Raw genomic sequence first — 27955 nt, forward strand, 5'->3', positions numbered from 1 at the left:
TGTTTATAATTATCAGACGATTATAGGTGTCAGTAAAAACAGTTTGGCTCCCTGGGTTACCTCGGCCTAGCGCCTGGCCAAGCTAGCGCGGGGCCGGGCTGCGTGCGTGAGTGGGCCCGCGGCGCGGGTAATACAAACTCGACTCGTCGGCGATCTTTGCGACTGAACTTCTCTTGACAGTTCGACAAAGAGTATGCCAATTCACAAGGATTCCAAAGCTGTTATTACAGTATGTGTGATAGCAACTATTGCAACACTATCATATTACTTCTGGAGATTGAAGAGATCAAAGAAAGCTTCTTGTGACGGTCAAGAAATATTGGTAGGCCTAACTTCATGAACTTCATTATAATAATTTGGAAGTATGGAAACTTTTCTTTCAATCAGTCCCACGTATTGAAAATTACGGTGGGTATGATCGAGGCCGAAGGGCCCCTGAAATCTGAATGATTCTGGGGGGGGGGGGGGCAGTCAAATGTATTGCTATACGCACGCATAGCCAATTTATTTCCAAACACCCCCTAAACGAGTTTTTCTCTGTGTGCAAAACAACCCTAAACAAGTTTTTTTGGCCATTCCGTTCTTTAGGAAACTGGGGCGGTATTCTGAAAACGTTCTTATTAAATTGGTATTCTGAAAACGTTCTTATCTTTTTCTTATCTTTTGTTCTTATCTTTGTTCTTATCTTGCTCTCCACCCAATGCTGAGCGCGTAAATTTACAACTCACGCATATAATACCAAAGCGCGCTAAAAGATAAGAACAGAATGTAGATAAGTGGTTTTCTGAAAACGTTCTTATCTTTTTTCTTTCCTATCTTTCACGATATTTAAGATAATATTTAAGATAGCTAGAGCTAGAGGGTTATCACATCTCACGATGTCCGCGTTTTTTCTTGCTCAAAATCGATGGCCTCTAGTAGTAGCAAGTACCCACAAGTATTTCTCCCACCATTTATTTCATTCACCCTTTATTTTGCCCGTCTCTTTTTTTCTATCCCTTCTTTTCCATTTTTTATTCCTTTCTATCTGTCTTTCTATCTGTCTGTCTTTTGTCCTTTCTATATGTCTGTCTTTCTGTCTGTCTTTCTTCCTTTCTATCTGTTTGTCTTTCTTCCTTTCTATCTGTCTGTCTTTCTTCCTATCTGTCTGTCTTTCTTCTTTTCTTTCATTCTTCATTTATATCTTTACTTTTGTTCTGTTTGAATCTTTTAATTTCTTTTTTTTTTTTGCTTTCTTTCATTTATACTCATCTTTCTTCCTTTTTTATTTTCCCTTTTCGTTTTATCCCTTTCTTTTTTTTTCTTTACTGAGTCTTTTTTCTGCTTTCCCCCCGTTTCTCTTCCTTTTCTTTCTTTTTCTTTTTTCTTTCTTTCTTCCTTCACTTGTTTGTAATCTTTATTTTTCTTCCTTATTTTTCTTCCATTTTTTCGTTTTTATACATGCTTTTCCTTTTTTAATCATTCATTTCATTTTCCCCCTTTTTCTTCCTTCCCTTTAATAATTAATTTTTCTTATTTTTTATTTCTGCTTTCTGACACTTTTGTGTCTTTTTTACTTTCTTTTTTTTCCTTTATTTTGCTCATTCTTTTTTCGTTCGTTCTTTATTTACTCTTTTCTTTACTTTCTTTCTTCTCTCTGTCTTTCTTCTATTAACTTTTTCTTTATTCTTTCCATTGATTTTTTTTCGGTTTTTTTTTCCCAACTTTTTATTTTCCCTTTCGTTTTCTTTTTCTTTCTTTCTTTTTTTTCTTTCTTTCTTTCCTTATTTCTTTTTTCTATGAATTTACCTTTCTTTCTTTATCTTTTTGTAGTCTTCATATTTGCGTCAAATTTCCTTTCATTTTTTTCTCTCATCTTTATTTCTTTGTTTAATTTTCTTTTTTTTTCTCTCTTCCTTCACTTTTTACATTTCTATTCCCTTTTTTCTCTTTCTTTTTATTTCTTTCTAACTTTCTTTCATTCGTTTTTTTTAGACTTTTTTCTTTTTCGGTTCCTTGTTAATTTATTTTATCTTATATTAGTTTGACCTTTTTCTATTTTTGTGTGTATTCCTTTTAGTTAATTTCTTTTTTTTCTTCATTTTTGTTCCTTCACTTTATCATGGATAATTGTTCTATTTTTTTCTTCCTTTTCCTTCTTTTATTCATTCTATTTTCTTTTTTATTTTTGAATTCTTTTTGCTTGCTTTCTTTCGTTTACTCTTTATTTTTTCATTATTTTCTGCTTTTTCCCTTTCATCTTTTTTTTCCTGCTTCATTCTGACCCTTTTCTGTCTTCTTTCTTTCATACCTACTTACTTTCTTTCTTCATATTTTGTTCTTTATTCGTACCTGCTTTATTTACTTTTCTTACTTTTTTTTGCACGTGGACGTCTCGAAATGATAAAATCAGTCATTGCGTATAAAATGCCTATTTCGCGCAATGCGCCAGAAACGGTGAACGCGCAGCACCCATGATATTCTCTTCACATAAGGAACGCTTCTATTGGTTAAACTGCCAATATAAAGCGCATTTTGATTGGTAAAATCTTAAAAATGGGCGTGTTGGAGATAAGAAGGGGGCAGTCCTTACAGAGATAAGAACGCGTTAAGAAGATTTTCAGAATACCGATTTGCAATGATTTTAGCGTCTTCTTATCTCAGTGAGATAAGATAAAAGATAAGAACAAAGATAAGAACGTTTTCAGAATACCTCCCCTGGACACTTATTTGAACCGGGATCTACCTTACCATGATTTTCTAAAGAAATCCTCGCTTCAACAATTTTCAAAAGATCTGATGCGAAACCTTTTGTTCCCGATGCGAAACTCTCCACACAGAGCAGTCGCTTCTGGTTCCTTGCTCCTCACACAATATTCTATTGAACGACTTTTACAGCGAGGGACGGTTTTTCAATCGACTTCTGAATTATAGACTGAAAAAGGAAACTAAATTATGTGAATAGTTTGTATTTAATGGTGTCCTATTTCACGACTAAATTAAGGCTTGTTAACCCTTGTTAACTAATTATTTTTAATTTTATTTTGGTGTCCTATTTCACGACTAAATTGAGGCTTGTTAACCCTTGTTATTTTGCGGTTAGATGACAATGAGAAATTATGTGAGGAAAGAGGTGTCCATTGTGTACAAGTCTATGGGGAGATCTCCATACATTTCTACAGACTAGTGTCCTATTTCACGAGTAAATTAAGGCTTGTTAAACCATGTTAACTAGTGTTTTTAGAGCGTTTTGGAGTCCTATTTCACGACTATATTAAAGCTTGTTTACCCTTGTTAATTTATGATTTTGATTTGTATTTTGGTGTCCTATTTCACGACTAAATTAAGGCTTGTTAAACCTTGTTATTTGGAGGTTGGATGTCAATGAGAAATTACGTGGGGAAAGAGGTGTCCACTGTGTACAAGTCTACGGAGAGTTTCTCTGTGCGTTTCTACAGACTGGTGTCCTATTTCACGAGTAAATTAAGGCTTGCTAAACCTTGTTAACTAGTGATTTATTTTGTTGTTGGTGTCCTATTTCACGACTATATTAAAGCTTGTTTACTCTTGTTAAATTATGATTTTGATTTGTATTTTGGTGTCCTATTTCACGACTAAATTAAGGCTTGTTAAACCTTGTTATTTGGTGGTTGGATGTCAATGAGAAATTACGTGGGGAAAGAGGTGTCCACTGTGTACAAGTCTACGGAGAGTTTCTCCGTGCGTTTCTACAGACTGGTGTCCTATTTCATGAGTAAATTAAGGCTTGTTAAACCTTGTTAACTAGTGATTTTAGAGTGTTTTGGGGGGGTTTTGGTGTCCTATTTCACGACTATATTAAAGCTTGTTTACTCTTGTTAAATTATGATTTTGATTTGTATTTTGGTTTCCTTTTTCACGACTAAATTAAGGCTTGCTAATATGCTAATATGCACCTTATATTCATTCAATTGGCATTTGAAAGCATGCTCCACCAGAGCAAAGATCATGAAGTCAGACTCTTTAAGTGCAGCGAATTATTCACACTTTTAAGCAATCAGCACATAAGATTACCATCATTGACCAATGTTGCAGCAAAAAACATCAATGTCACTAATAAGAACATAAAATATTTAAAAAGTATATTTTCATTTTTAACAGTTTAATCACATTTATTTATTTAATACCAAAAGTTCCCACTCATTGAACATGAATCACAAAATTGATATGCTATAGCATTTATCAGACTATTAATTGTTGTCAAAAAGAGATTTTCAATATTGACCTTTCCATCAGAAATGATTGATATGATTATCTTGAACTTTCGAAACTCTTATTTATTACATATAATGCAAATTAATCCGTTATAAACATCACAACATTATTTGAGTGAAAATAGAATGATTGTGCCTCGATCCAGCAAACTCGTAGGGCCAAATAACATTAAACCCATTCGCGAATCCCAAACATTGTATATGACTTTATACATTTGCCATTTTGACTTCCGTGATATAGGTCTATTAAGTTAGCAGTCAAAATACTGCTTGCAGGGTGTCGGTCTTGAAATATAAACAACAATGTTTCTGATTTATAATGCTTGATTAGACTTTTAACAGACAAAATTATGTTTTCATTCATAATTATATTATCACGAGAAATACATACTACTCTAGAGGTTGTGTTTTCAATTCAATAGCATACTGACTAAATAAAGCTTAGATTAAAGACTTCCCCGGGCACGCCGTCTCTATGCGACATTTAAAAAATGTGTACATTACAATGTCAATTACATCTCCGCGAATGTCAACACAGTCATGCAGCCCTATAGCAAAAGTGCAATCACACAATAATAACAGCATTAGGATCCTTACACTGCAGATTCACATAAAGAATGTCACATTGAATAATATTTTGGAAAAGATTCAGAAATTATTTCACTATAAATAAATTCACATACGGCTTGCAAAATGTGCATGGAATCTTATAATTTCAGTCTAATTTCTTTAAGAAAGAGTTATTGAGAAAATAATCATTTTCACTTTGGACTTTATAAAGGAAGAAAAAAATATTTCATGGAGTTAGGTATTCTTAATTATTTCAGCAAGGATTGAATAGGTTAGCTCGTGAAAAAGAATATTAAGAGAGTTTCTTACTGAAAATCCCTGTCCGATGAGAATTCATATTGGAAGTCACATTTTCCGTAGCCAGGGGCGTTCAGATGTCTTTGTTGCAATTGCTTTTCCCTTTTTGTCCACAGGGATGAAACCGGCTGGGTGGCATAGTGTACTGGTAGTTTTGTCCCGTTTTGCTGCCTTCTTTTTTCCTTTTGAGGACTTGCGACCAGGACTCATAATGTGACGCTTCATGGCCAGGCAGGGACGAGATGGACTTTTTGGTAGCGGGGTGATGACTTGCTCCTTAGAGGTTGATGGCATTCCAGACACTGGTCGCTGTCTCTCATGTTGCTCCATCGGCTCTGTTCGTGTTGGCTCATCTGATGGGATCTGCTCAATCTCAGGCTCGAATGCTCTAGTTATCCTATCTTCCTCTTGGTGAGCGTTCCAAGAGTCAAACACCGGGTAGCGAACTTCTAGCGATGGTTTGCGGACCAGTGAATAGTACTCTTGGATGAGGGCGAAGAAGTTGCAGATACGATCCAACTTCTGACAAGCGACCCTATTTCGCCAGATCACCTCACAGAGATGCCCTTCGAAGTTGGAGAGACGAGTGCCATTCATCTGCTTGAAGTGGTCTTTCGCCAGTTTCCACGCTCCCTCAATCGTATTGGTGTGAACTTCCTTTACATCGCCAGTGTCGTCGTTCTTATACAGCTGTTTGAAGGTATGCTTATGCTCGACTGTGAAATGTTGATACCCCCTCCTGTTCAACGAGCTGTAGGCCCTCCATCCATCGCTGTATATCGTTGAGCCCTTGGTGACGTGACGCTCGATGAGAGGAATTAGAGTGGCCTCGTTCCTTTCGTCCACGGGGTAGATGATGATGCGATTCGAGGAGCGTTCAATCATCCCCAAAATCCACACCTTGACACCACGAGGATCCCCTCGGTTGAACTTGCACCTACGTCCGAATAGACTTTCATCGATCTCTACTTCCCCCGAAAATTGTTCCGGAAAGGTACCATAGTACAATTCGTTGACGAATTTGCAGCAAATGTCTCTCATAAAATTCGCCCAGTCCACTGCAGTACGTTTGTAGTCCATACCAGCGGTCACGGAACATCGATGGAGTGAAGAGGATAGTATCCATTTCCTGATAAAGACCAGGATTTCTCTGACATCGAAATGAGAGCCTTCAAAGATAGAGTTGTGATGGACGGAGTGGCTTGTAGAATGAGGCCAAGTGACCGATCCTCGACATCTCCAGATAACGCCACCTTTTTTTTTCGCAGAAGTTACTTTGCACCTCCTGGTGCAGACTGCACAGTTGACTGATGCAGCGATTAGGCGGTTTTCTTTCAGCCAACTATACAAAGACTTGTCATTAAGACTGATTAAAAGGTTGTAGAAGTTGAATGGATTTTTCCAATGTTCGAATCTCCCCGTCGAAGGGTCTGGAAGGCGTTTACTCCAAAACATGTTGGCAAAGTGATGATTTCCCTCCAATTTTCCCTTATTTATACCCTTGATTGCCGCCAAAAATATCATTAATTGAAAAGAGTTTGCATAATTATACTATTAACATAATAATAGGAATATTCTATTAAAAAAAGTAGGGGCACTTACCTCTGTTTAATAATATTTTGGTGTTCCATCCAAAAACTTGTAGCGCCCTGTCGATACATTCCACGCATAGAGTCGGTAGTTCCTTCCTCCTTCGAACAATCTAAACAACGCTCTAAAGTGGTTGAAACTTGACCTTTCTCTACACAGTTCCATAAGCGTTGCCCAGTCTAAAAATACATCAGGGTTAAGGCCATTAACAAAAACAAATGCTGCCACTAAGCATCTGTTCCAGTGTCTCAAATTTTTCGTCCAAAAACACCTTATATTGCGAGGCCATTTCCTAGCATCACCAATAATATCCTGTATATCGGTCCACAAATGATAGATTTCCCGATTTCTCGAAGTCATTCCGAATAATAAAAAACGATAAGGGCCTAATGATTGTCAAGTTGCAAGATGACTTTTAACACCCCTATGAGGTTTGTATTAGTTCCATGTCATAATCTCATATTTTCCATGAACCAATGGCATCACAGACAAGTTTTAGAGCATGCGCAAAATATAGCATTGAACTTTGTTACTATGCAAGACCTTTCCATTTTGATATTTCAATGGGGTTGTATATTGTAGACGTATTTTAGTTTCAAAGTGAATGCTTGATTGAAAATTTGACGAAATCATCCCCTCCCTTAATTCATGGAGCATACACTGTTTATGATGTCATTTTTTGTACATGTAGTCGAGAAGTGGCAGTAGACTTCTTTGCATTGATTGCACAATGCATTATCTAATCAGTAATTACCCTTTGTAAATTATGGTACATTCCATATTTTCTCATAGGGCAAAATATTGAGCATGAGTAGTGGAATAAATAAAAAGTTTTTTTTACTCTACTCGCAGTCATGTTAGTTGCATGCTGTGAATTTTAAGAGTAGATTGCACTGGATCTTGTAGTACTTTACTATCCAGAATCACTGAATGACAACTGCTCGCACTCTGCTCAGGGAGCTCATCACAAACCAAGCCTTTTAAAACCATATATGGAAGCTAGTCTACATGCACACACAACCCCCGAGGCACTCGCCCTACTATATACAGACGACCAAAGTGTGCGCGCCTGCGTAATCATTTCCATTATTTTTTTTATACGAAGACACTTCTGTCAAATCAGCTTAGAATTAAAATGCACAAGGAAAGAGAGAGAGGGAGAGAGAGAGAGAGAGGAGAGATGAAGATATGAATATTCTGAGAGGGAAACAAACATTGCTAATGACCATTAACATGCTGCAAGTCGCCACCTTGACACTCATTCATTACAGGAATCATGGAGTTTGCATATTTATAATCAATTACTAGATAATAGGATCTTTGCAGGGGCCCGGAACCGGGGGGACTTCAGCCCCTCCACCCACTTTTTTTTCCAAAATAGTGTACAAAAACGCAAAAATAACCATATGATTGGGATTTTTTGCATGGTCGGCCCCCCACTTTGAAAAACGTGCCTGCAAGCTGGCCATGACTTGAGCCACGGCTTTCGATCGGCAAGCCAAGGCAAAGCTAGTTTAAACTATACACAGAGGGATGTATACAAATCTCTAGCACGACCTCCTATATGCACGCGAATACCGTACTGCGCCGATATGTGAGCATAAGAAGTGACTTTCGACCAATCAGATTGAGGCTGGGTACGAGCGTGAGTACACTCCATCTAGCCAGCTTGCCAATGCATGGAGTGTTTGCATGCATGTGTGTGCGTGTGTAGTCTATCACAGTATTGAACTGGCAACATAGTTTCATTGCACCGGCATTGCACGCTGAGAATTTATTTGTAAATTACATGATCTTGTAGTTTACTCCATGACAGACAGCTATTTGGCATAATTTGATTGATACGTGCCCAAGGATACGCATGCAAGAAAGTATTACTCGTCAATTACTCTTGAGATGAGCCACGCCCTATATTAGCCAACACTTCATTCACTTGGCCCTGCACGCGACTGCGGCACCATTATGCTCATGTACAAACTCACTTCCGACCAATCAGCTTATAGGCCAGTACAGTGCGTGCATGCATGCAACGCACGGCGAAAGGCACACACGATCTACGTTTTGGCTTCTTCGTAGATGTGAGAGATAGAGGGAGTGTGTTTGGCCAAGTGGGTAGAGTACCTTTATATAGAGAGTAGCGACAACTCAGCGATAGGAGCCATTTTGTTTCACTCGTAGACAATGGTAGATATAACAATAAACAATACACGGCGCCATTTTGTTTCACTTTCGGTTCAATTCCGGTCCCCCTATGTCGCTACTCTCTATATAAAGGTACTCTACACGTGGGCTAATAATATATCAATTGCTAGCATTTGTGCACTCGCAAACAATCAAAGCTTTATTCTTTATTTCGTCAATTAGGCCCACAATTAGGTTTAATTCCCAGTGCTGATTGCTCTCACAATCCCGCGATCTGAAATATTTTGGCAATTTAGACCTAAATTGTGACATAAAATATTTTTTTTTGTAATCACAAACAAGATGTGGTATGGTCATAAAAAGCAGGAGCTGAAATTATTTGATATATTGACTTGAGAAGGAACCTTTTATGAACTGTTTGTAGACATTCATGGGAGGGGGGGTAAGTATATCAATGTCCAATTGCAACCACTACACGGCCACACTAAATTATTTAGGGAATTTGTCGATTACAATATACGGATACTTTTATCGATCTGATGCACGTGCAATTTGTACTTTTCGCCCGGAGATTTCGAGAATGTATGATTGCATGAAAATTATGTGAGACAGTTTGTAGGAGTGGTCTGTTCGGCTTGACTACTGAGCAAAACAAACCACGCCTTAAAATCTGAATAGGTTTCGCGGCCTACACGTACAGTATACAAGTCATGTACAGACTAGTATCCACCCACTCGAAGCGCTCTATGGCCAATCGAGTTGACGAATTCGCAAAAGTCAGAATCATATGAATTGTGTGAAATAGGGCACAAAGTATATTGTAAAACAAAAACTGTCCATCTACCCCTCATTTCCCTCCTCTTTAAGGCCGCTCTACCACATTTATCTTAATATGTTTTTATTTTTAACGAAAGACCAAACTTTAATCTAGTCGTGAAATAGGACACCAAAATCAGTCAAAACAATATCAGTAATCATGGTAATTAACCTGTATATTCCATCTACCCCTCATTTCCCTCCTCTTCAAAACCACTCTGCCACTTTTAGACAGTAGGCTATCCTAATATCGCAAACTATACATAATACGAATAAGCAAGCTTTAATCTAGTCATGAAATAGGACACCCCCCCAAAAAAAAATAGTTAAATCAAAATGGTAATTAACCTGTATATTCCATCTACCCCTCATTTCCCTCCTCTTCAAGACCACTCTGCCACTTAGACAGTAGGCTATCATTATATTGTAAACTATAAATAACACAAATAAACAGTATTTAACAAGGTTTAACAAGCCTTAATTTAGTCGTGAATTAGGACACCAAAATATAAATTAAAATCATTATTTAACAAGGGTTAACAAGCTTTTATCTAGTCGTGAAATAGGACACCAAAATTAAAAGTAAAATCATTAGTTAACAAGGTTTAACAAGCCTTAATTTACTCGTGAAATAGGACACCAGTCTGTAGAAACGCACGGAGAAACTCTCCGTAGACTTGTACACAGTGGACACCTCTTTCCCCACGTAATTTCTCATTGACATCCAACCACCAAATAACAAGGTTTAACAAGCCTTAATTTAGTCATGAGATAGGACACCAAAATATAAATTACAATCATTATTTAACAAGGGTGAACAAGCTTTAATATAGTCGTGAAATAGGACACCAAAATACCAAAATCAAACTAAAAAACACTAGTTAACAAAGTTTAACAAGCCTTAATTTACTCGTGTATTAGGACACCAGTGTGTAGAAACGCACAGAGAAATTCTCCATAGACTTGTACACAGTGGATACCTCTTTCCACACGTAACCCTCCCATAGAACCCTCCCCATACATGCGCACGAGCGACTAAATAAAGCTATATGATGACATCATCGATCAGACGAGAGATTGAGAGCTAGAGTAGAGGGAGACATATCGCGGCGAACCGAAACTGAGCCTTTAATAAAGGAGGACATGTTTTTCATTTGGTAAGTGTCCGGGGGAATTAGGAAACTGGACACCTATTTCACGATAATGCCGTGTTTTTTTCAGGCTTTATTACAGTTTATTTACACATGCATATTTTGGCCCCTAAACAGTTGTCACAGAATATGACCCTGCGGGCACTTGTTCACTGCTACCACCCTGCCTGTGGGGAATCTACAGGTAGGACTATGGTATGCCAATGTTGTACAGGGCACACACTTTAAAAAATCATTAAAATATCGCTTTTGTGACCAAAATTACTAATTTCCATACAGTTGCAATTTATTTTTCATTAGTAACTTGGGAATGATTTTTGTATTCACCAGCGCGCTCAAAAACTTGAATTTTGGGCATATTTTTGGGTACGCCCTCTATTGGTGGAAAGTAATATGGCAAGAAAATTTTCATTTTTTATCTCATAGGAAGGGTTATTTTTAATTAAGAAAAAAATGATTTAAAGAATCAAATTTAAATAAGAGCCGAGTTATATGAATAAAAGGTGTAATGGAAACTGTCAGTGTAAAAAAATCAATCATTTGCCCCAAAGTAAAAGAGAAAATAAGCCAAACATTGCCACCCTTATTTTGCCACACATGGAGATATAACTGAGAACAAGGTTATAGTATAACCTTGTTCATTGAATGAGTGCCTGCGGGCACTCATTCTCAATGAACAAGGTTATGATACAAAATAAGGGTGGCAATGTTTGGCTTTTTTCTCTTTTTCTTTTGGGCAAATGCTGTTTTTGATACCCTTATTGCCTTATAAGCTCTTAACGAGTGCACGCGCGGCCCGTGTCCAAAACTGAAAAACACCCCTTGGGCCTTTAAACACATGTTTTTTGGTCATGCGTGTGTACAGCAACATATTTGACTGCCCCCCAATCGATCAAAGTCAGATTTCCAAACTTTTTTTTGAGGAATTTACTTTAAGGACAAGTCCACCCCAACAAAAACTTGATTTTAATAAAAAGAGAAAAATCAGACAAGCACAATGCTGAAAATTCCATCAAAATTGGATGTAAAATAAGAAAGTTATAAAATGACATTTTAAAGTTTTGCTTCATTTCACTAAACAGTTATATGCACATCTCGGTTGGTATACAAATGAGGGAACTGATGACATCACTCACTCACTATTTCTTTTGTATTTTATTACATGAAATATGAAATATTATGATTTTCTTGTCATTGTCATGTGAAATGAAGTTTTATTCTTCCCTGAACACGTGGAATTCCATTATTTTAACATTTTGTGCTTAAGGCAAGGAGGTCATAATCATCAAATTCGTAAAAATTGAAATATTGTATAATTCAAACAATAAAAAACAAAAGAAATAGTGAGTGAGTGACATCATCGACTCTCTCATTTGGATGTAACTGGCTCGTTCATATAACTATTTTGTTAAAAATAAGCGAAACTTTGAAATGTCATAACTTTCTTATTTTACATCCGATTTTGATGAAATTTTCAGCATTGTGCTTGTCTGATTTTTCTCTATTGATTTAAATCAACATTTTTCTGAGGTGGACTTGACCTTTTATAGATGGGTGATTGCAAACTTCAACTGCAAGGTGCAACAAGTGACTGATTCTAAGGACTGATCATTTTGATTTGAATCTGAAGGTTAAGACGCTGTATGAAGAATTTGAGGAGAAGGAGACCATGGGTGACAGAAGGAAGTTGGATCCCATAAAAAGTAAGAGGAATGATGATGGTGATGTTCCTTCTAATAATTGTATTATGGGAGATGAAGATGACCAGTCCAGTGATACCAAGATCTTTGTAAGCAACATCAGCTATCAGGTAAGGACATCTTTAATCCAAAATATCAGGACATGGCCGGGGCTGATAATTGCTAAATTTATCACTTTAGATAATTTTCATGATGAATCTGTAAGGCGCGGAGTTGGTAAAAATATCAAATAGCCAAATATTTTGAAAAGCCTGGTTATGTGGTTCTTAACCCTAAATCTCCCGGGGTATTTTTATTCTTGTCATTCCCGGGGGGGGGATCAAGATCTCAGCCGCGGATTGCGCGATCACGACAAAAATTTGCATGATGATAGAGAATGACTTAATCTATGCAGTTGCTTTGGTGAATTTCACTGAATTAATTTTTTTATTTTATATGAATCAATTATGCTAATTTATTCATGAAATCATACTTTTTGCTTTGATTCACTAAATATAGCTCTTAGAATGCTATTTTTTGGTGAAAATATTCTTTATAGTATTTCTAACAATTGTGAATGAAAAAAATCTGATGCCAAGACCGATTTCTTATGTATTTTATTGTTTTTTTAATTCTTTACGTACTTCTTTGTTTTTTTACTTTTTGTTTTTATTTATGTAAATCGTTCCAGACTTAATTCTGATCATAAACAAGGCAAAATTAATTAAGTTTAATCAGTAGAATTAGAAATGATACATTTATGAATTTTGACTAAATACACAATTTGCATTGGATTTGAACATGAAATCACATTTTTTAGCAATTTTGGGCCTGACATGCACTTACTTAATGTTGCGTAATATTGTAACCGCTCACCCCCCAGGAAAATTAGGGTTAAAGCTTGGCACAATTTTATACCTTCATGACAGACTGCATATGCTAAAAAAATGTGATTATCATCAATAAATTACCTACCCAGTACAAATTGAATTTCAATCTAAAAATGACAAATAATATATAACTTATCAAAATAAATTACTGTTAAGCTACTATTGCATTTTGTGCCAGGATAATATGTTACTGTCAATTTAGGCCAAGAAGCAATAAAAATAAAGGATTGAAATACAAATGATTGAAAAAAATAAATAAGAACAGGGGTATATGTGAAATTGAGTATACATGTGTGAGAGACAGACAGTGACAGACAGACAGTGACAGACAGAAGATAAGCTTTTTAACCCCCTGTTTCTCTAGAGCCCTAATTTTCCCCCTTGTGCCATAACTTAAAGGACAAGTTCACCCAACTGAAAGTTGATTTAAATAAAGAGAGAAAAATCCAACAAGCATAACACTGAAAATTTCATCAAAATCGGATGTAAAATAAGAAAGTTGTGACTTTAATTTTCACTTTATTTGAAAAAACAGTTATATGCAAATCTTGGACCCATCTTAAAAAGAGTTGCAATTCAGTGATTTGATCAATTGCAACTATGGAAAGCCAGCAACGTCTAAAATTACTCTTTTTAAGACTGGGCGCTGGTCTGTATGCAAATGAGAGGACTGATAACATCACCCACTCACCATTTCTTTTCAATCTTTTGTATTATATTATATGCAGGGGCAGCGGTGGGGGGGGGGGCTTCAGCCTCCCCACCTTTTTTCCAAAACCGGAACAAAAACGTAAAAATTACAATATGATTGTGATTTTTTTGTATGGTCAGCCCCCCCACACACACTTTTAAAACCGTTCCACGGCCCCTAATAGGAAATATTTTATATTTCTCCTCATGGTAATGTGAAAGAAATTTTATTTTTCCCTGAATATTTGGAATTACCATTGTTTAACATTTTATGTTTCAGTCAAATTGGTCCTTATTGTCAAATTTGTAGGAATTGAAATGTTGTATATAATTCAAACAATAAAAGACAAGAATATTTTGTGAAAAATAAGTGAAACTTGATTTCGATGAAATTTTCAACTTTGTGCTTGTTGGATTTTTCTCTTTTGATTTAAATCAACATTTTTCTGGGGTGGACTTGACCTTTAAATATATATGTAGCCTTTTGATTATCCTCTGAATTTGTAGGTCCGGACAGGAGAGCTTAAGGATTTTTTCAGCTACTTTGGTCATGTGACTCAGGTCAACCTCTTGAGAGATCGCAACAGAAAGAGATCAAGAGGGTAAAAAAAATCTACTTTGGCCAATTTTTTTTTTATTTTTTGTATATATATTTTTGTAAATGTAGTTATTTATTTATTTTCATTTATTTTATTGTTTTATTTTATTTTCATTTACTTATCATTATTTTTTTTTGGGGGGGAGGGCATCCAAGAGGGCACATTATTTATATGTTTGAAGTCTACAAAATTGTCTTTAAGTTATGGGAGGACAATTTATTGACATCACAATAATTTCACTTTGAGATCATGAATTATGATATATGACATCATATTAATTTCATTATGATGTCATAATATTTTTATCTAGCATCATGAGTTTGCCCATATATCCTGTGAAACTTTTTACAGAATTGATTTTTTGTTTTTACTCTTTTTTTTGTTGTTGTTGAAAAACTTGAACAGCTGTTGTTGTTAGACATGATTAAAATGTGGAGGCAGACAATTTTCTAAAGCCTCATACCCTATTTACAGTACTTTCCACACAACATGTCGCTGAGCTTAATCTTATGAATGAGTACAGTAACTTCCTCATTAGAGTACATTTATCTCCCTCTTTTCAATAATGTTCCATTATTTTTAAGAGTCCTTGGGAAATTAGGAACACACATTCACATTGGCTTTGGGAAGCAGATGTGCAAGATAAGATACACTTTCAAAATATATATAGATATTCTCAATCATGTGGATCAAAGTACTTTCTGATTTTCAATCATTGCTTTTTACATTCAGCACATGCAATGGCTTTGGAAAAAGAAATACAAGAATTCCTATTTGTATGTGCTGGATATCTGGCCTATCTTGTGATTCATACCACTTTTCATTTTGCAAGCAGTGCTCATACAGCAAACACGTCTGGAAGGGGAGCAGATTCTGTCACAGTCACATACAATTCATTCTTACAAAACAATACTATTGATATGTTATAATTCCCAAACTAACTTGTAAGAAAATAAACCAATTTTGCCCTAACTATCAATGTTTATTTTTTTTTAGATTAGCATTCATAACTTTTCGGAAGAGGGCAGAAGCAGAGAGAGCTAAGGCTGCTTCTGACTATGAACTTACTCTGGATGGGAGGTAAGTAAGCGCCTTTATGTCTGATTATGAAACTGATGATCATTATAATAATTTTTAAATTGATAATAAAAATGATAATCAGTAATAATAGACATTTTATGAAGATTTCTGTATCATGATAAGAAATGATAAATTTGGCGTTTTATCAAATTGCAATTAGCTTTCATTAAATTATAATTTAGTGCAGTTTGACACTAAAGTTTGCAAAGTTTAGAGCCTACTTGATACATATATCTGCATAAACTCAGTTTCTAAGCTCATATCCACCATGTCTTTATGTCCTCCTGTTGAAGTCATTCTGTTTTTTTAATGAAGAGCTGATATTAAACACCTTTTTTGAAATAAAGAGTAATAAAGAATTTATATTTTCATGCAGGATTTCATTAGTTTCTTAATTTTTTGCTTAAATTCATGTGTTTCAATTCTTGTCTCCTAAGTAGGTGTGCTCTTGTGTTACATTAAAAAATTATGTTCCAACTAATTATAACCCCAGTTACTCTGTTGGCAAATTCCTCCAAAAAAATTGGTCTATATGACTATAAAACAATTATATCTTTCAGGTTAATGAAATGCAGCAATGTGCAGAGAAGGTCAAGGCAAAGCCAAAAGGACAAGAGCAAGGTAGCCTCCAGCCATGAATCCAAAGCTGATGTAATGCCACAGACTGTTAAAGAAGAGCCACCTTCCATTGGGGATGGGTATGAAGGCAAGGTGTTTGAAGATGATTCTTTGGTCAATAGTCTTCCTGATGACGTGCTTATCAAGATCTTTAGCTACCTCACCATGCAAGAAAGGATTGCTATTGAATCAGGTGAGTCTAGATTATTTTCACCACAAATATTTGTCAAGCTACCATCCATTTAGAATGAGGATTAAAGAAAGATCTTTGAAGAAAGGTCTTTGGTCAGTGTTCTTTCTGATGACATGCTTATCAAGATCTTAGGCTACTTGACCATGTAAGAAATGATCTGTATTTTGTCAGGTGAATATAGATCATGTAATATTTAAGCGAATTGTTGTGTCACTTGAGAGTCTTTCTCATATATCTTCAGAATGTACACATCAACTTCAGACTTCAAGCTTATTTATCTATAATGACTATTTTCTGATCTTATAGTGGGGCCATGAGATGAAAGGCCGTATGTCATATGACTGACCTGTTTTTAAACTTAATTTTAATAATCAAGTTTGATCTTTATTTTAATGATGTTATATTAACAATGTTGAAATATTTGATAACTTTGATTTGTTTTGTCTTTTTGATCTGGCCATTTCCAGATTTGATTGTGCACGCTCAAGAGTCGGTGTACTTAATGTAATAATATGATGCAAGGAAAAATCATCAAATGGCGAGGATGTAAAGTGCTTAGAAATTGGAAGTATTATTTTTGTTGTCTTCTTTTACAGTATGCAAGAGATGGCGAAAGGTGTGTGAAGCAACATGGCTTTCTCAGTCTTCCCTTCACTTCACTAATATATTCAAGGGATTTTCATTCTCAGAAGAACAAGGTTGGTATCTCATTTTGATTCTCTTATCACCAATCTCTTTCTGTCACACCCTCCCTTACTCTCTTTTTATAATCAGCCTTTCCCCTTCTCTTCCTGATTCCCTTTGTATTAGCTCCCCCTCTCTTTCTTACTCCCTATTTGTTCCATGTTTATGTATATATATTTTTTCTCCCTCTCTTGGTTTGTTTTATGAACACATGCAGGAGAAGGGAGGGGACATTTGAATTACATCCCCAGATATTTAAATTCTAACTTGAATGCCAAAATGCTCTCATGATCAATTAGGTAGATTATATTCCTTTGCTTGCCCTAGGGCATCTCTTTGACAATTTCGCACATTCTCTCCAATTCTTTTTTCCCTTTCTCTTCCTCATTGTTTATCTACTATTCAGGTGATGGCATGGAACTATGGAAGTCCTTTGTGGAATATTGAATAATCACATCTATGACTGTAAAACCCTTCCTCCTAAATTCTCTCATCTTATTCTACCTTGTATCATTTCAGTGGGCCCCACTGTAATGACCGATGCTATCTTGAAGTCTATTCTATTCAAGGGTTGCTACAATCTCAAACATTTGGACATCTCGGCCTCTCCAAGGTTTCTCTCTGTAAGATCACTTAATTGTATAGGTAAGTGGTGGCTTAAGACATATCACACATGACCCAAATACCACTGTGATATTCTTTTGTGTACAGAGGTAGCACTACAGACTGCTGACTTATATTCATGAATGTGAATCAGTGTATCAAGTCTCAAATACAATAATTTTTGCATCGAGTCGCACACAATATACACATATCAGAATCTGTGCCAACTCATGCAGCGAAAATTCATCTCCTTTGTTATAGCTGTACACAAATTTATGGGCATTACATCATATTTAGACTAAGAGATGATTGAGACAAATATTTTCATTGTTAATTCTCTCAATTCCTATATGATTGATACATAAATCTCTAGTACACCAAATTTATTTAAATCTCTTTGGCCTAGTTTGGACAACCTGCTTATTGGTATTTGACCAAATTGTCGCATGCCCATTAAATCAGTCTTAATGCTAAATAAGACAGGGCTCTAATGTGCAAAGAATTCAAGGGTCTGTTGCATTAAGAATTGTGTTTAATTGCAACTCAATAATCATCTTCTGATTGGTTGAAAATCAAGTTGTGTTTGATTTTGGAGTTGCATTTGATTGCAACTCTCCCTGCAACAGGGCCCGAGAAGATGTCATTGATCGTGCTGTTGAATGTTCTTTATTATGCAAACAATCTGCAGGTCAGGTGTGCCGAGAGCTGAAGTCACTCAACTTGTCATTCTCCAAGGTGGATAACAACAGCATCAAGACTATCACCAATGGCTCCAGGAAAATTGAAGTATGTATTTCAGGGCTCCATAACACAAAGGATTGCAATCAATTGCATATTTGAAAGAATAATTCTGATTGCTACTGCTCAGTCTGCTGACAAAAAACGCATGCAACCCTGAATCCATTTTCAAGTTGATCTCAAACCTTTGTGTTATAGTGGGGCCAAGTGTTGAATTTCTTGCTGTAAAGATTTTTTTTTGAGCCATCTTCATGTTTCTCTAGACTCTAGGTCTCAAACTTAAAAGGAAAAAAATTATCATCTGTATTATCGTGCCAATGTCTTGGTGTTTCTGCCCAAGAAATGGACATGATGTTAATATGACCAAACGACTGTCTTTATATTTATTGATACCTGCACATTGAGTTAGTTTAGGAATTCTAGATTGTTGTGTTGCTAAATGGTGTATTATGTTCCCATTATTTTACACATAGATATTTCATTTGTTAGTGTACTAATATTTTGCTTATCTATTTTTTTTCTCCAGAGGATCATTTTGAAAGGATGTCAGGAGCTTGGAGAGAAAGGGTAAGATAAATATTTATTTACTTGTTCATATTACATGTAGTTCTAAATTATTTTTACAGAGATGGAAAACTGTTTCTATGTATACACTTTTTGCAATTTAGAAAAAAAAATCATGCAAAAAGAGATATGAATCCAGTAACTGAATGACATAAGATAAATAAGATATGAAAAATTAAATCCATTGCAAAACACTTTTTCAGTACTTAACATGAGAAGTGTTCAATAAATATGTTTTCATATTAACTCTCAGTTAAAGTGTGTTGCAATGGGAGTCTTTTATGCAACTCATCTAGGATTATGAAATCATTGATATCTGGATTCATTTATTGCAGCCATTCATTACTTTTTACATTAATACAAATTGAATTTATATCACAGCAAAGAATAGCTTTAATCTCTGTAATCTTCATTCATATGAAAACTGAGAGCCAGTACAGGTGTATTTATGCTTTTTGAGACAGTTGTACCAGACCCAATATAACCTTGCTACCTCTAAATCCCTGTTACTATTAAATATGGTTATCATTTGGACTAAGAAGAATATATATTTTTTTGTTATTATTTAGGAATAGATTTCATTTATTTTGTTTTTCATGTCAAAGTGTTGTTTATCTTTATATTAGAGTCTGGTGGCTGTTTCACAATTGTGAAAACCTGTATCATGTTGATTTGACAGAGAATCGTCGCGTTAATGGAAAGGTTAGTATCCCATTGAAGCTATTTAATATTTCAGACATCTTAATGCCTTACAAAACTATGTTTAAAGCCCAAATTAATATTTTAATTATCAAATTGTCACTAAAAATTATTTGCAGGTATGTCTCCTTCCTTTTGAAGCAGGAAGCAATCTGTCATTTGCTTGTAAATTTTCTATATTATATTGCACAAAACTAAATAATCATTGTAACTTTACCATTGTTAGTTACGTATCCAACATTGATAATAACTACAATTGAAATATTGATTTTGATAAACTGTTTAGTAATGTTGCCATGATAGATATCATTGATTGCAGTCTCAGTTAAAGTACATGTAATGTGCAAACAGCTCCTGAACTCTAATCACTCTTGCAACTGCCTTAATCAATAATTTGGTAAACGTAAAACAAAAAAAAAATGTCCCCAAGAAACATCCTTATGAAAATTCTCATTCATAATATTGCAATTACACTCTCATTCAATCATTCATCAAAATATGCATTTTCTGAGTTGCTTGTTTTTGTCTCACCTGCATAGTAGAGTTTCATGTCACATGACCAAGGTCAAAGGTCATTTAGGGTCAATGAACTTAGACCATGTTGGAGGAATCAACATCGAAATCTTAACCTGAGGTTAAGTTTTTGAAATGTCATCATAACTTAGAAAATATATGGACCTAGTTCATGAAACTTGGACATAAGGTTAATCAAGTATCACTGAACATCCTGCATGAATTTCACGTCACATGACCAAGGTCAAAGGTCATTTAGGGTCAATGAACTTTGGCCAAATTGGGGATATCTGTTGAATTCCCATCATAACTTTGAAAGTTTATGGATCTGATTCATGAAACTTGGACATAATAGTAATCAAGCATCACTGAAAATTTTGTGCAAGTTTCAGGTCTCGTGATTAAGGTCAAAGGTCATTTAGGGTCAATGAACTTTGGCCGAATCGGGGGTATCTGTTGAATTACCATCATAACTTTGAAAGTTTATTGGTCTAGTTCATTAAACTTGGACATTAGAGTAATCAAGTATCACTGAACATCCTGTGCGCGTTTCAGGTCACATGACCAAGGTCAAAGGTCAATGAACTTTGGCCGAATTGGGTGTATCTGTTGAATTACCATCATAACTTATAAAGTTTATGGATGGGATTCATGAAACTTGTACATAAGAGTAATCAAGTATCACTGAACATCCTTTTTGAGTTTCAGGTCACATGATCAAGGTCAAAGGTCATGTAAGGTCAATGAACTTTGGCCATGTTGGGGTTTTTTGTTGAATAACCATCACATCTCTGTAAGTTTATTGGTCTAGTTCATTAAAAGTGGACATTAGAGTAACCATGTATCACTGAACATCTTGTGCGAGTTAGAGTAGTATTCAAAGTCAGCACTGCTGCTATATTGAACCGCGTGATGCAGGTGAGACGGCCAGAGGCATTCCACTTGTTTGTTGAATAACCATCATATCTCTGTAAGTTTATTGGTCTAGTTCATAAAAAGTGGACATAAGAGTAACCTTGTATCACTGAACATCTTGTGCGAGTTAGAGTTGTTTTCAAAGTCAGCACTGCTGCTATATTGAACCGCATGATGCAGGTGAGACGGCCAGAGGCATTCCACTTGTTAATCTTATAGCTGCGATCATGTGTGTTTGATAAATTTGAATCTTGCATCTGTTACAGTGCTTTCACATCCTGAACAAGCACTGCAAGGTTGTTTTATTGAATGGCTGCTGTAGCGTTAATGATAAAGGATTAGATTGCCTCACAGCAAAGTGTGGAGAGAATCTCCAGGAACTTGACATCAGTGGCTGTATGATCATTTCTGATAAAGGTTTCATCAATCTCACAGTGGTAAATTTCAGTTCTGTTTTTCATTCTAGAAGATTTAGTGTTTCCAGTCTGTTTTGTTCCTTTATCTCCTGTTTACTTTATTTAAGTGTTTGATGAATGCTACAGCACATTTAATGTGCAGTGATAATTGTTAACAGTTGTAATCAGTTGTAGATACTAATTTTATCTTGTCTATCATTTATTTCAAAAGTGTTTAAAAATATGAGATAACTTAGAGATGCCAACTGTAAATTGTGAGTGGCAGCATCATTTTTTGCCAAACTACTGGTATTTTTCTCCAAAATTGTGTTCTACCTATGCCTATTAGAGCCTAGATGATAATTGTTTTCAATAAAAAGTACATCTTTCCAATCCTCAGGATACTGGAAATGCATTTATTGTTCCAACCACTGGAAATTGGGATGATATTTAAAGGTAGCATACAACAAAACATTACATGCAAAAAGGGTCCCTGATAACAGTAAAGCTTGTGGATAGGGCTTGCTACAAATTTATCAATTCAAAAATAGAAAGTTATGTTTTTAGGATTTTTATTTTTTCATCTTTTGACGAATTATGGTGATAATTTATTCTGAATATTTACAGAGATGTAAGAGTCTACAGAATCTAAAGATGTGTGGTGTTCACTCCAAAGGTATTAACATCCTTTCAGAACTATATTGAACTGCATTTCTAAATGATAGCAATATTTCTTTACATTGTGTGTACAATAATTGAAGTATAGCCTTCTTTCTTCCTAGTCATTAAATTTATACATAGATGCCAGCTGTTGCAATCTTTAAAATGGACATACCAGTAATTTATTTATTTATTTTATTTATTTATTTATTCACACATATTTAAACAGGTTCACAAGATCAGAGATAAAATTACTGTTTTGCATCTTGGTCCTGGTGTATAAAAAGACATGATAAAATAGTAATTACAAAGATAGGCATATATCAAAGAACAGGGTAAGACATAAAATTATCAGCATAATACAAGTTCAACATGAAAACATTATTGATCATCTTATTATTAATGGTAAGAAAAAAATAGATAGGCTTATATGAATAACAAGGGTAGGTATAAGTATAACCTTAGCAACTACAGTATATAAACAATTGCAAAAAAAAGAAAGCAGGGGCTAAAAGTGAATTATGAATAGACAGAATAAAATTGTGATGTAAATAACTGAAAATATATAAGTTCAGGGATGGGAATTATCATGACATACATTATTAGATTTCGATTTTTTGTATAGAGACTTAAACACATCTATGCATGTATGCTTCTTGCTGATGTACAGAAATAAAATGTGCTGAAATGGCACAATTTAGCTGGCTGTGATTCAAGAATAGCAATAAGAATTGTTATGAGAATTATTTTAAGGAAGGCTAAAGAGATTCGTTAAACTATGTGATCCATTTTGAATTTACTTCTTTTTCAACTTCCTTTAGTTTGGACTTAATGTGAATGCAGAAAAAAAACAATCGTGGTAAATAAACCCATTTTTTGTTGAAATATCACAAAAATATTTAGGCTTCTCATTTAGTCCCGCCCATTATTCTGCTGTGAATGCTATAATACTTGATATTGTTCCGAATGACATGAAAAGAAAGTGAAAACTGTTTAAAGCCAGCTAATTTTCACCTCTCGTAGAGCTTGCCTTTACCTTTATTCATTTATAAGTTTATAACATTTGTCATTGCCTGCCACAGTGACCTCTGCTGGTCTGAAGACTCTGATCAACCTGACATCGTTGGACACCTTGCATCTCACCTACCATCAAGAGATGAGTGATGCGATCCTTTCAGAAATTGCTCGCCATTGCACAAGACTGAGAGAACTCCGGATAGATGGATGCAACTTCCAGGAGATCACGGATGTAGGGATGCAATCCCTGGCTCACTGCCCTTGTCTTGAGGTCCTCAATATCAGCTATCTGGGAAAGGTGGGGATCTTCTACAGAAAATATGTTAACTGAATACAATTACAATATCTGCAGTTGCTCTTAGCAAAACTTGTTCTCTCTAATATGAAAGTTGCTTTGCCAAATGCCTTTATGAAAAATATGGTGTTAATGATAAATATGATTATGTTGATGATGAAGATGATTATGTTGATGATGATGGTGAGGATTATGATGACGACGATGATGATGATGTTGATGAGGAAGATGATGATGATGTAGTTATAAGTGTTTTATCCACTAGCACTCTCTCCCAAGAATTATCCTTACTTCAGCCCAGCCTTTATCCCAGGGCACAAACATATCATAGAGATGTACACATATGCTAACCCTGAACAAGTAAAACACAAAATAGGATGTGATTATGTCAGAAAATAAAAATATTTATACATGCAGATGAATGGTTACTGTTTGTATATTTCTTTCAGGTGACCGATGAAGGTTTTAAGCATCTAGCTTTGGCAGGAAGACTTCAGACATTGGTTGCTAGGTCTCTGCATATCACCGATGAAGGTAATCAATCGCACGATTGGCTAGTCAATAGAGTATTAAAGTGGTGATGTCATTGGAACCATGATTTAAAACCAGTGGAAATCCTAACCATCTGTATTTGTGAAGTTTCCACACAGGGTGTGTAAAAGCTTTACCATCACTGTTCAATGTTATACTATTAAAGACAGAAAATATTGAATACATGTATTGTCACTAAGTGTCTTTTCTATCATGTTTCAACACCATGCTCCAATGCATACTGAATGGTCTCTGTGACAAAGAATTTTCCCATACTGGACCTATAAATAAAGGGAATGGGGGGGGGGTCATTTAATTTTCCTCTCAAAATTTCATATGACTTTATGCACAAGCATACAATGGTGATCCAAAGTAGGTCTTTCACTTGTAATTGCATTAGCTAATGATCGTAAGGGTATGGAGATAGAAGAAGAGGAAGGAGAAGGGGAGAAAGAGGAGAAGGAATAATAAGACAGCAGGTGGAGGGACGGATTAAGAAGGAGGGAGGTAAAGAGGGGAGATGAAAAATGATATCACATTACATTATTTGAATGTTTTTAACTGACCTCATTCCACAGCTATTGGACACCTTGCCGCTCACTGCCTGAGGCTTAGAGAGCTTGATGTATGCGGATGTACTGCTTTAACCATCAACTCTGTTCAGGTATTCCTTGAAGCCAGAGATACAATGACAGAGGCCATTTCACCTTTGACTCTTGACTATGGAGGTCAGTTGACAATATCTTTGGAACATGAATTTTGTGTGAGCCTGTGTTCCAGGCCATGCATGTCCTCCCCAATGACAAGTTTATTGGAATGAATAAAGAAAAATAATATTGAAAATAGCATTGTAAATTTCATTAATTACATATGCAACAAGATTGGTACATGCAAATAATAGCTGTTCATGTCATATACCCACTATTCCGTGTGCATTATTTTATTACACCAATGCCAAATATTTCCTTTTATCTCCAATGATGGAAAATATTTGTCTTCTCATTAATCATGGTTGAAAATTTTTCAATGATTATGATTCTAAGAGCTTCAATAGTATCAATCTATGAAAATGATAGTATTTGTGCCATTGATCTTAATCCCCTCTGATCTGTTGCACCACAGGAACTGCAATAACCAGGGAATCTTTAGCAGAGCTTGGTGATATTGATAAGAGTGTTACTGTATGTCTACAGAACTTCAATGCTCCTCCTGGTCAGCGCTTTCCAACTCTTACCTATGGTATGAATATCATCCCATCCAATTTATGGCTGAATCTTGCAATATTTACTAAAAGATACAAAGCTATGGCCATTGCAGTAAAAAAAAGTATTTTTTTCTAGAAAAGTAGACTAGTGGAAAACGGAAATAACATTTTCTTAGATAAAAGGAAGATGAAGAAATGGTTTAGAATTACATTAATTAAAGTGAAAATCCTCATTGAACTATCTTGAACATTTTAACTCAAAATGGATTCGATATCTTTGAAAATAATGATTTTGCACTAATCCTATTGTGATATTAGTATAATAATTTTTACATTGAAATAAAGAATATTTTATGCAAAAGCTGATTTGCTCTGTTTATTGCCTGTATATATTTAAATGAAGTTTTTCATCCAACAAGTTATCTCTATTTTTTCTGTAAGATTTTTTGTATTGATGGTGTAGGCCTATACATTTTCTGTTTAAATTCTGTCATGATTATATTTAAATGGATGAATACAGTAATTGTGGCCACAAAGTTGTCTTTTAACCCTTTGTGTATAGAACTATTTCTTCCCCTGGTCCTTGTATAAGAACCCTCTAGTTCTCTTATTCAATTGCTGAGATGATTTATATGTCAGGAAAAATTTGACAAATGCATCTCTTTTTTCATTAACACTGATGCAACAGATGAACGGTTAGCAGATGCAAGTGATACCAGTGAAGAAGATGAGGAGGATTTTGAAGTGGATGTTGATCCTCTAGACGATGAACGCCCTATATTGAATCTTGCAGCGCATCTTAATCTCCCTCGGACCAGACAAACAAGGAACAATATTGAATATCTTGAGGTGCCTGCAGAATCAGATGAACCCTGGGATGGCATAGTGCAGCCAGAACCTGCTGAATGTCAGGGTAGTGGCCCTGTTGTAGGTAACCCTGAACAGTTCATAGAGGTTGGTCAGGAGACTAGTGGAGAAGTTCCTTTGGTTCCAGGCACGGACGGCATAGATGGAGCAGGAAACTTTCACCTGTCCCAAGCTCACCCGGATGTCCATTTGGGTGATTGTTTGAAGGACAGTCATGGGTTATTGAACCCTGGATCTGCAACTGAGTTAGCAGGACCTGCTGGACCAGGCCACTTTGCCCATGCTAATCCAGACCTAGCTCAGTTTGTAGACGTCGAGGAGCACCTGCTGGCAGGTGACCATGGAAGGGGTGGAGACTGGGCAATACCGGAAGAAGATATGGATGATTTCTTGGATGCTGATGACCCAGCTTACATGAATGATTTGCTATTCAGTTGAGAGAGGTCAGTCCCGTTACTGATCAGATTACTTCTAAGTGGAAATGGGAGTAGCAATGGCGGCAGAGTCTATGGTCCCTTAGGAGTTCCTGCAGGTTAGTCTGAACGTGGGTGATTTTGTGTGCAAAGTTGAAATCATGCGTCACCAGTTGGGAGGCAATTATTTACCAGATCATGGTAAACACTTGTACAAGTTGAGGCATCAATGACCACAAAAATTGAGGCCTTTTGGAAATATACAAGTGATTTTTCAGCAAGCTCAGTGAACGATGCTGAAGTTTTCATTAGAAGGACAATCCTTCCATAGATCAGAGTAAATGCAAGTATTACGTAAATATTTATGCTGCTGGTAACTTTATTTTAATACTTTGAGTGGGGAATAATAAAGTATTCTTCATTTCAAGAAGGATGATTCTCTAGCATAGCACTGCGTTGGCAAGTGTATCAGTTAAAGAGTTTGTCAACATTCCAGCTAAAATGTGTTTTTGATGGCAGGTATGGAAGGTGTTATAAAGTTTTCACCCCACAATGTAGTGATGGTGACTGTGTAAGACCAGTGGTTATTGTATAAAGGGCTCAAAGTGGAAGAATCAACAGATTTGGCAGGAAACAAAGAGGATGTGTGTTAGCTATTGTAGTCTTTGGCTGCAGAATACTCATTTACCATGCATTGTTTAAAGGCTATAAAAGTCTACTTCAACAAATAATAGTAGATGATTTTAATAAATTGAGAGAAAAAGCAAACAGGTATAACATTGAAAATATCATCAAAATATGATGTATATTAAGATAGTTCTGACATTTTGAAGTTGTTGTGTAGCCACACAATACATGCACATCCTGGTTGTTATGCAAATGACGGAATTGATTTCATCAAAATCAGATGTTAAACAAAGAAAGTAATGACATTTTGGCATTTTCCTTATTGCTGCAGAGCATATGGACAACACTGATGATATATGCAATATGATGATGTCATAAAGGTTCAAAGTCCAATGGTTTATTTCCACATTCTAACATTCATGCAAATTTGAAACAAACAAAAGATGCAAGAATAGATTAAAAGAAGAAAATATATACAGTAAATCATGCAAAAAGCATTCACAAGAATCATGTTTCATAAACCTAAAATATTGTTTTGTATACAAGCAAAAAAAAAAGATGGAAATCATGATGCACAATCATATGATAAGGATTTAACTTTAAGATTGAATCTCTAGGAATTGTTCTGTGATACTTGCCAAATATTTGTAGAACTTTCATTATATAAATATATATTTTTTTTG

At 35.5% G+C, this 27955-nt stretch overlaps 1 protein-coding gene across 1 annotated transcript; it reads left to right on the forward strand.

The window, feature by feature from the left end:
* Window positions 1-143: 143 nt before the first annotated feature.
* LOC121408873 lies at window positions 144-27939 on the forward strand. The gene is made up of 17 exons (XM_041600561.1): window positions 144-322; window positions 12429-12608; window positions 14565-14659; window positions 15653-15736; window positions 16297-16547; window positions 17144-17245; window positions 17751-17876; window positions 18523-18620; window positions 19099-19139; window positions 19763-19838; window positions 21530-21700; window positions 22286-22334; window positions 23401-23633; window positions 24080-24164; window positions 24740-24889; window positions 25284-25400; window positions 26054-27939. The coding sequence occupies exons 1-17, from the start codon at window positions 194-196 to the stop codon at window positions 26668-26670; spliced, it is 2604 nt and encodes an 867-aa protein (XP_041456495.1). The 5' UTR covers window positions 144-193; the 3' UTR covers window positions 26671-27939.
* The last annotated feature ends 16 nt before the right edge of the window (window positions 27940-27955 follow it).

This window comes from Lytechinus variegatus, chromosome 2 (assembly GCF_018143015.1).
Source record: "Lytechinus variegatus isolate NC3 chromosome 2, Lvar_3.0, whole genome shotgun sequence".
Taxonomy (NCBI): Eukaryota; Metazoa; Echinodermata; class Echinoidea; order Temnopleuroida; family Toxopneustidae; genus Lytechinus; species Lytechinus variegatus.

Bases quoted from the DNA above. Each gene is read 5' to 3' on its own strand.
- LOC121408873 (XM_041600561.1), top strand. From the start codon at position 194: ATGCCAATTCACAAGGATTCCAAAGCTGTTATTACAGTATGTGTGATA. The intron at 17,877-18,522 runs GTAAGTGGTGGC...AACAATCTGCAG, and splicing joins AAGATCACTTAATTGTATAG to GTCAGGTGTGCCGAGAGCTG. The intron at 22,335-23,400 runs GTATTAACATCC...TGCCTGCCACAG, and splicing joins GTGTGGTGTTCACTCCAAAG to TGACCTCTGCTGGTCTGAAG.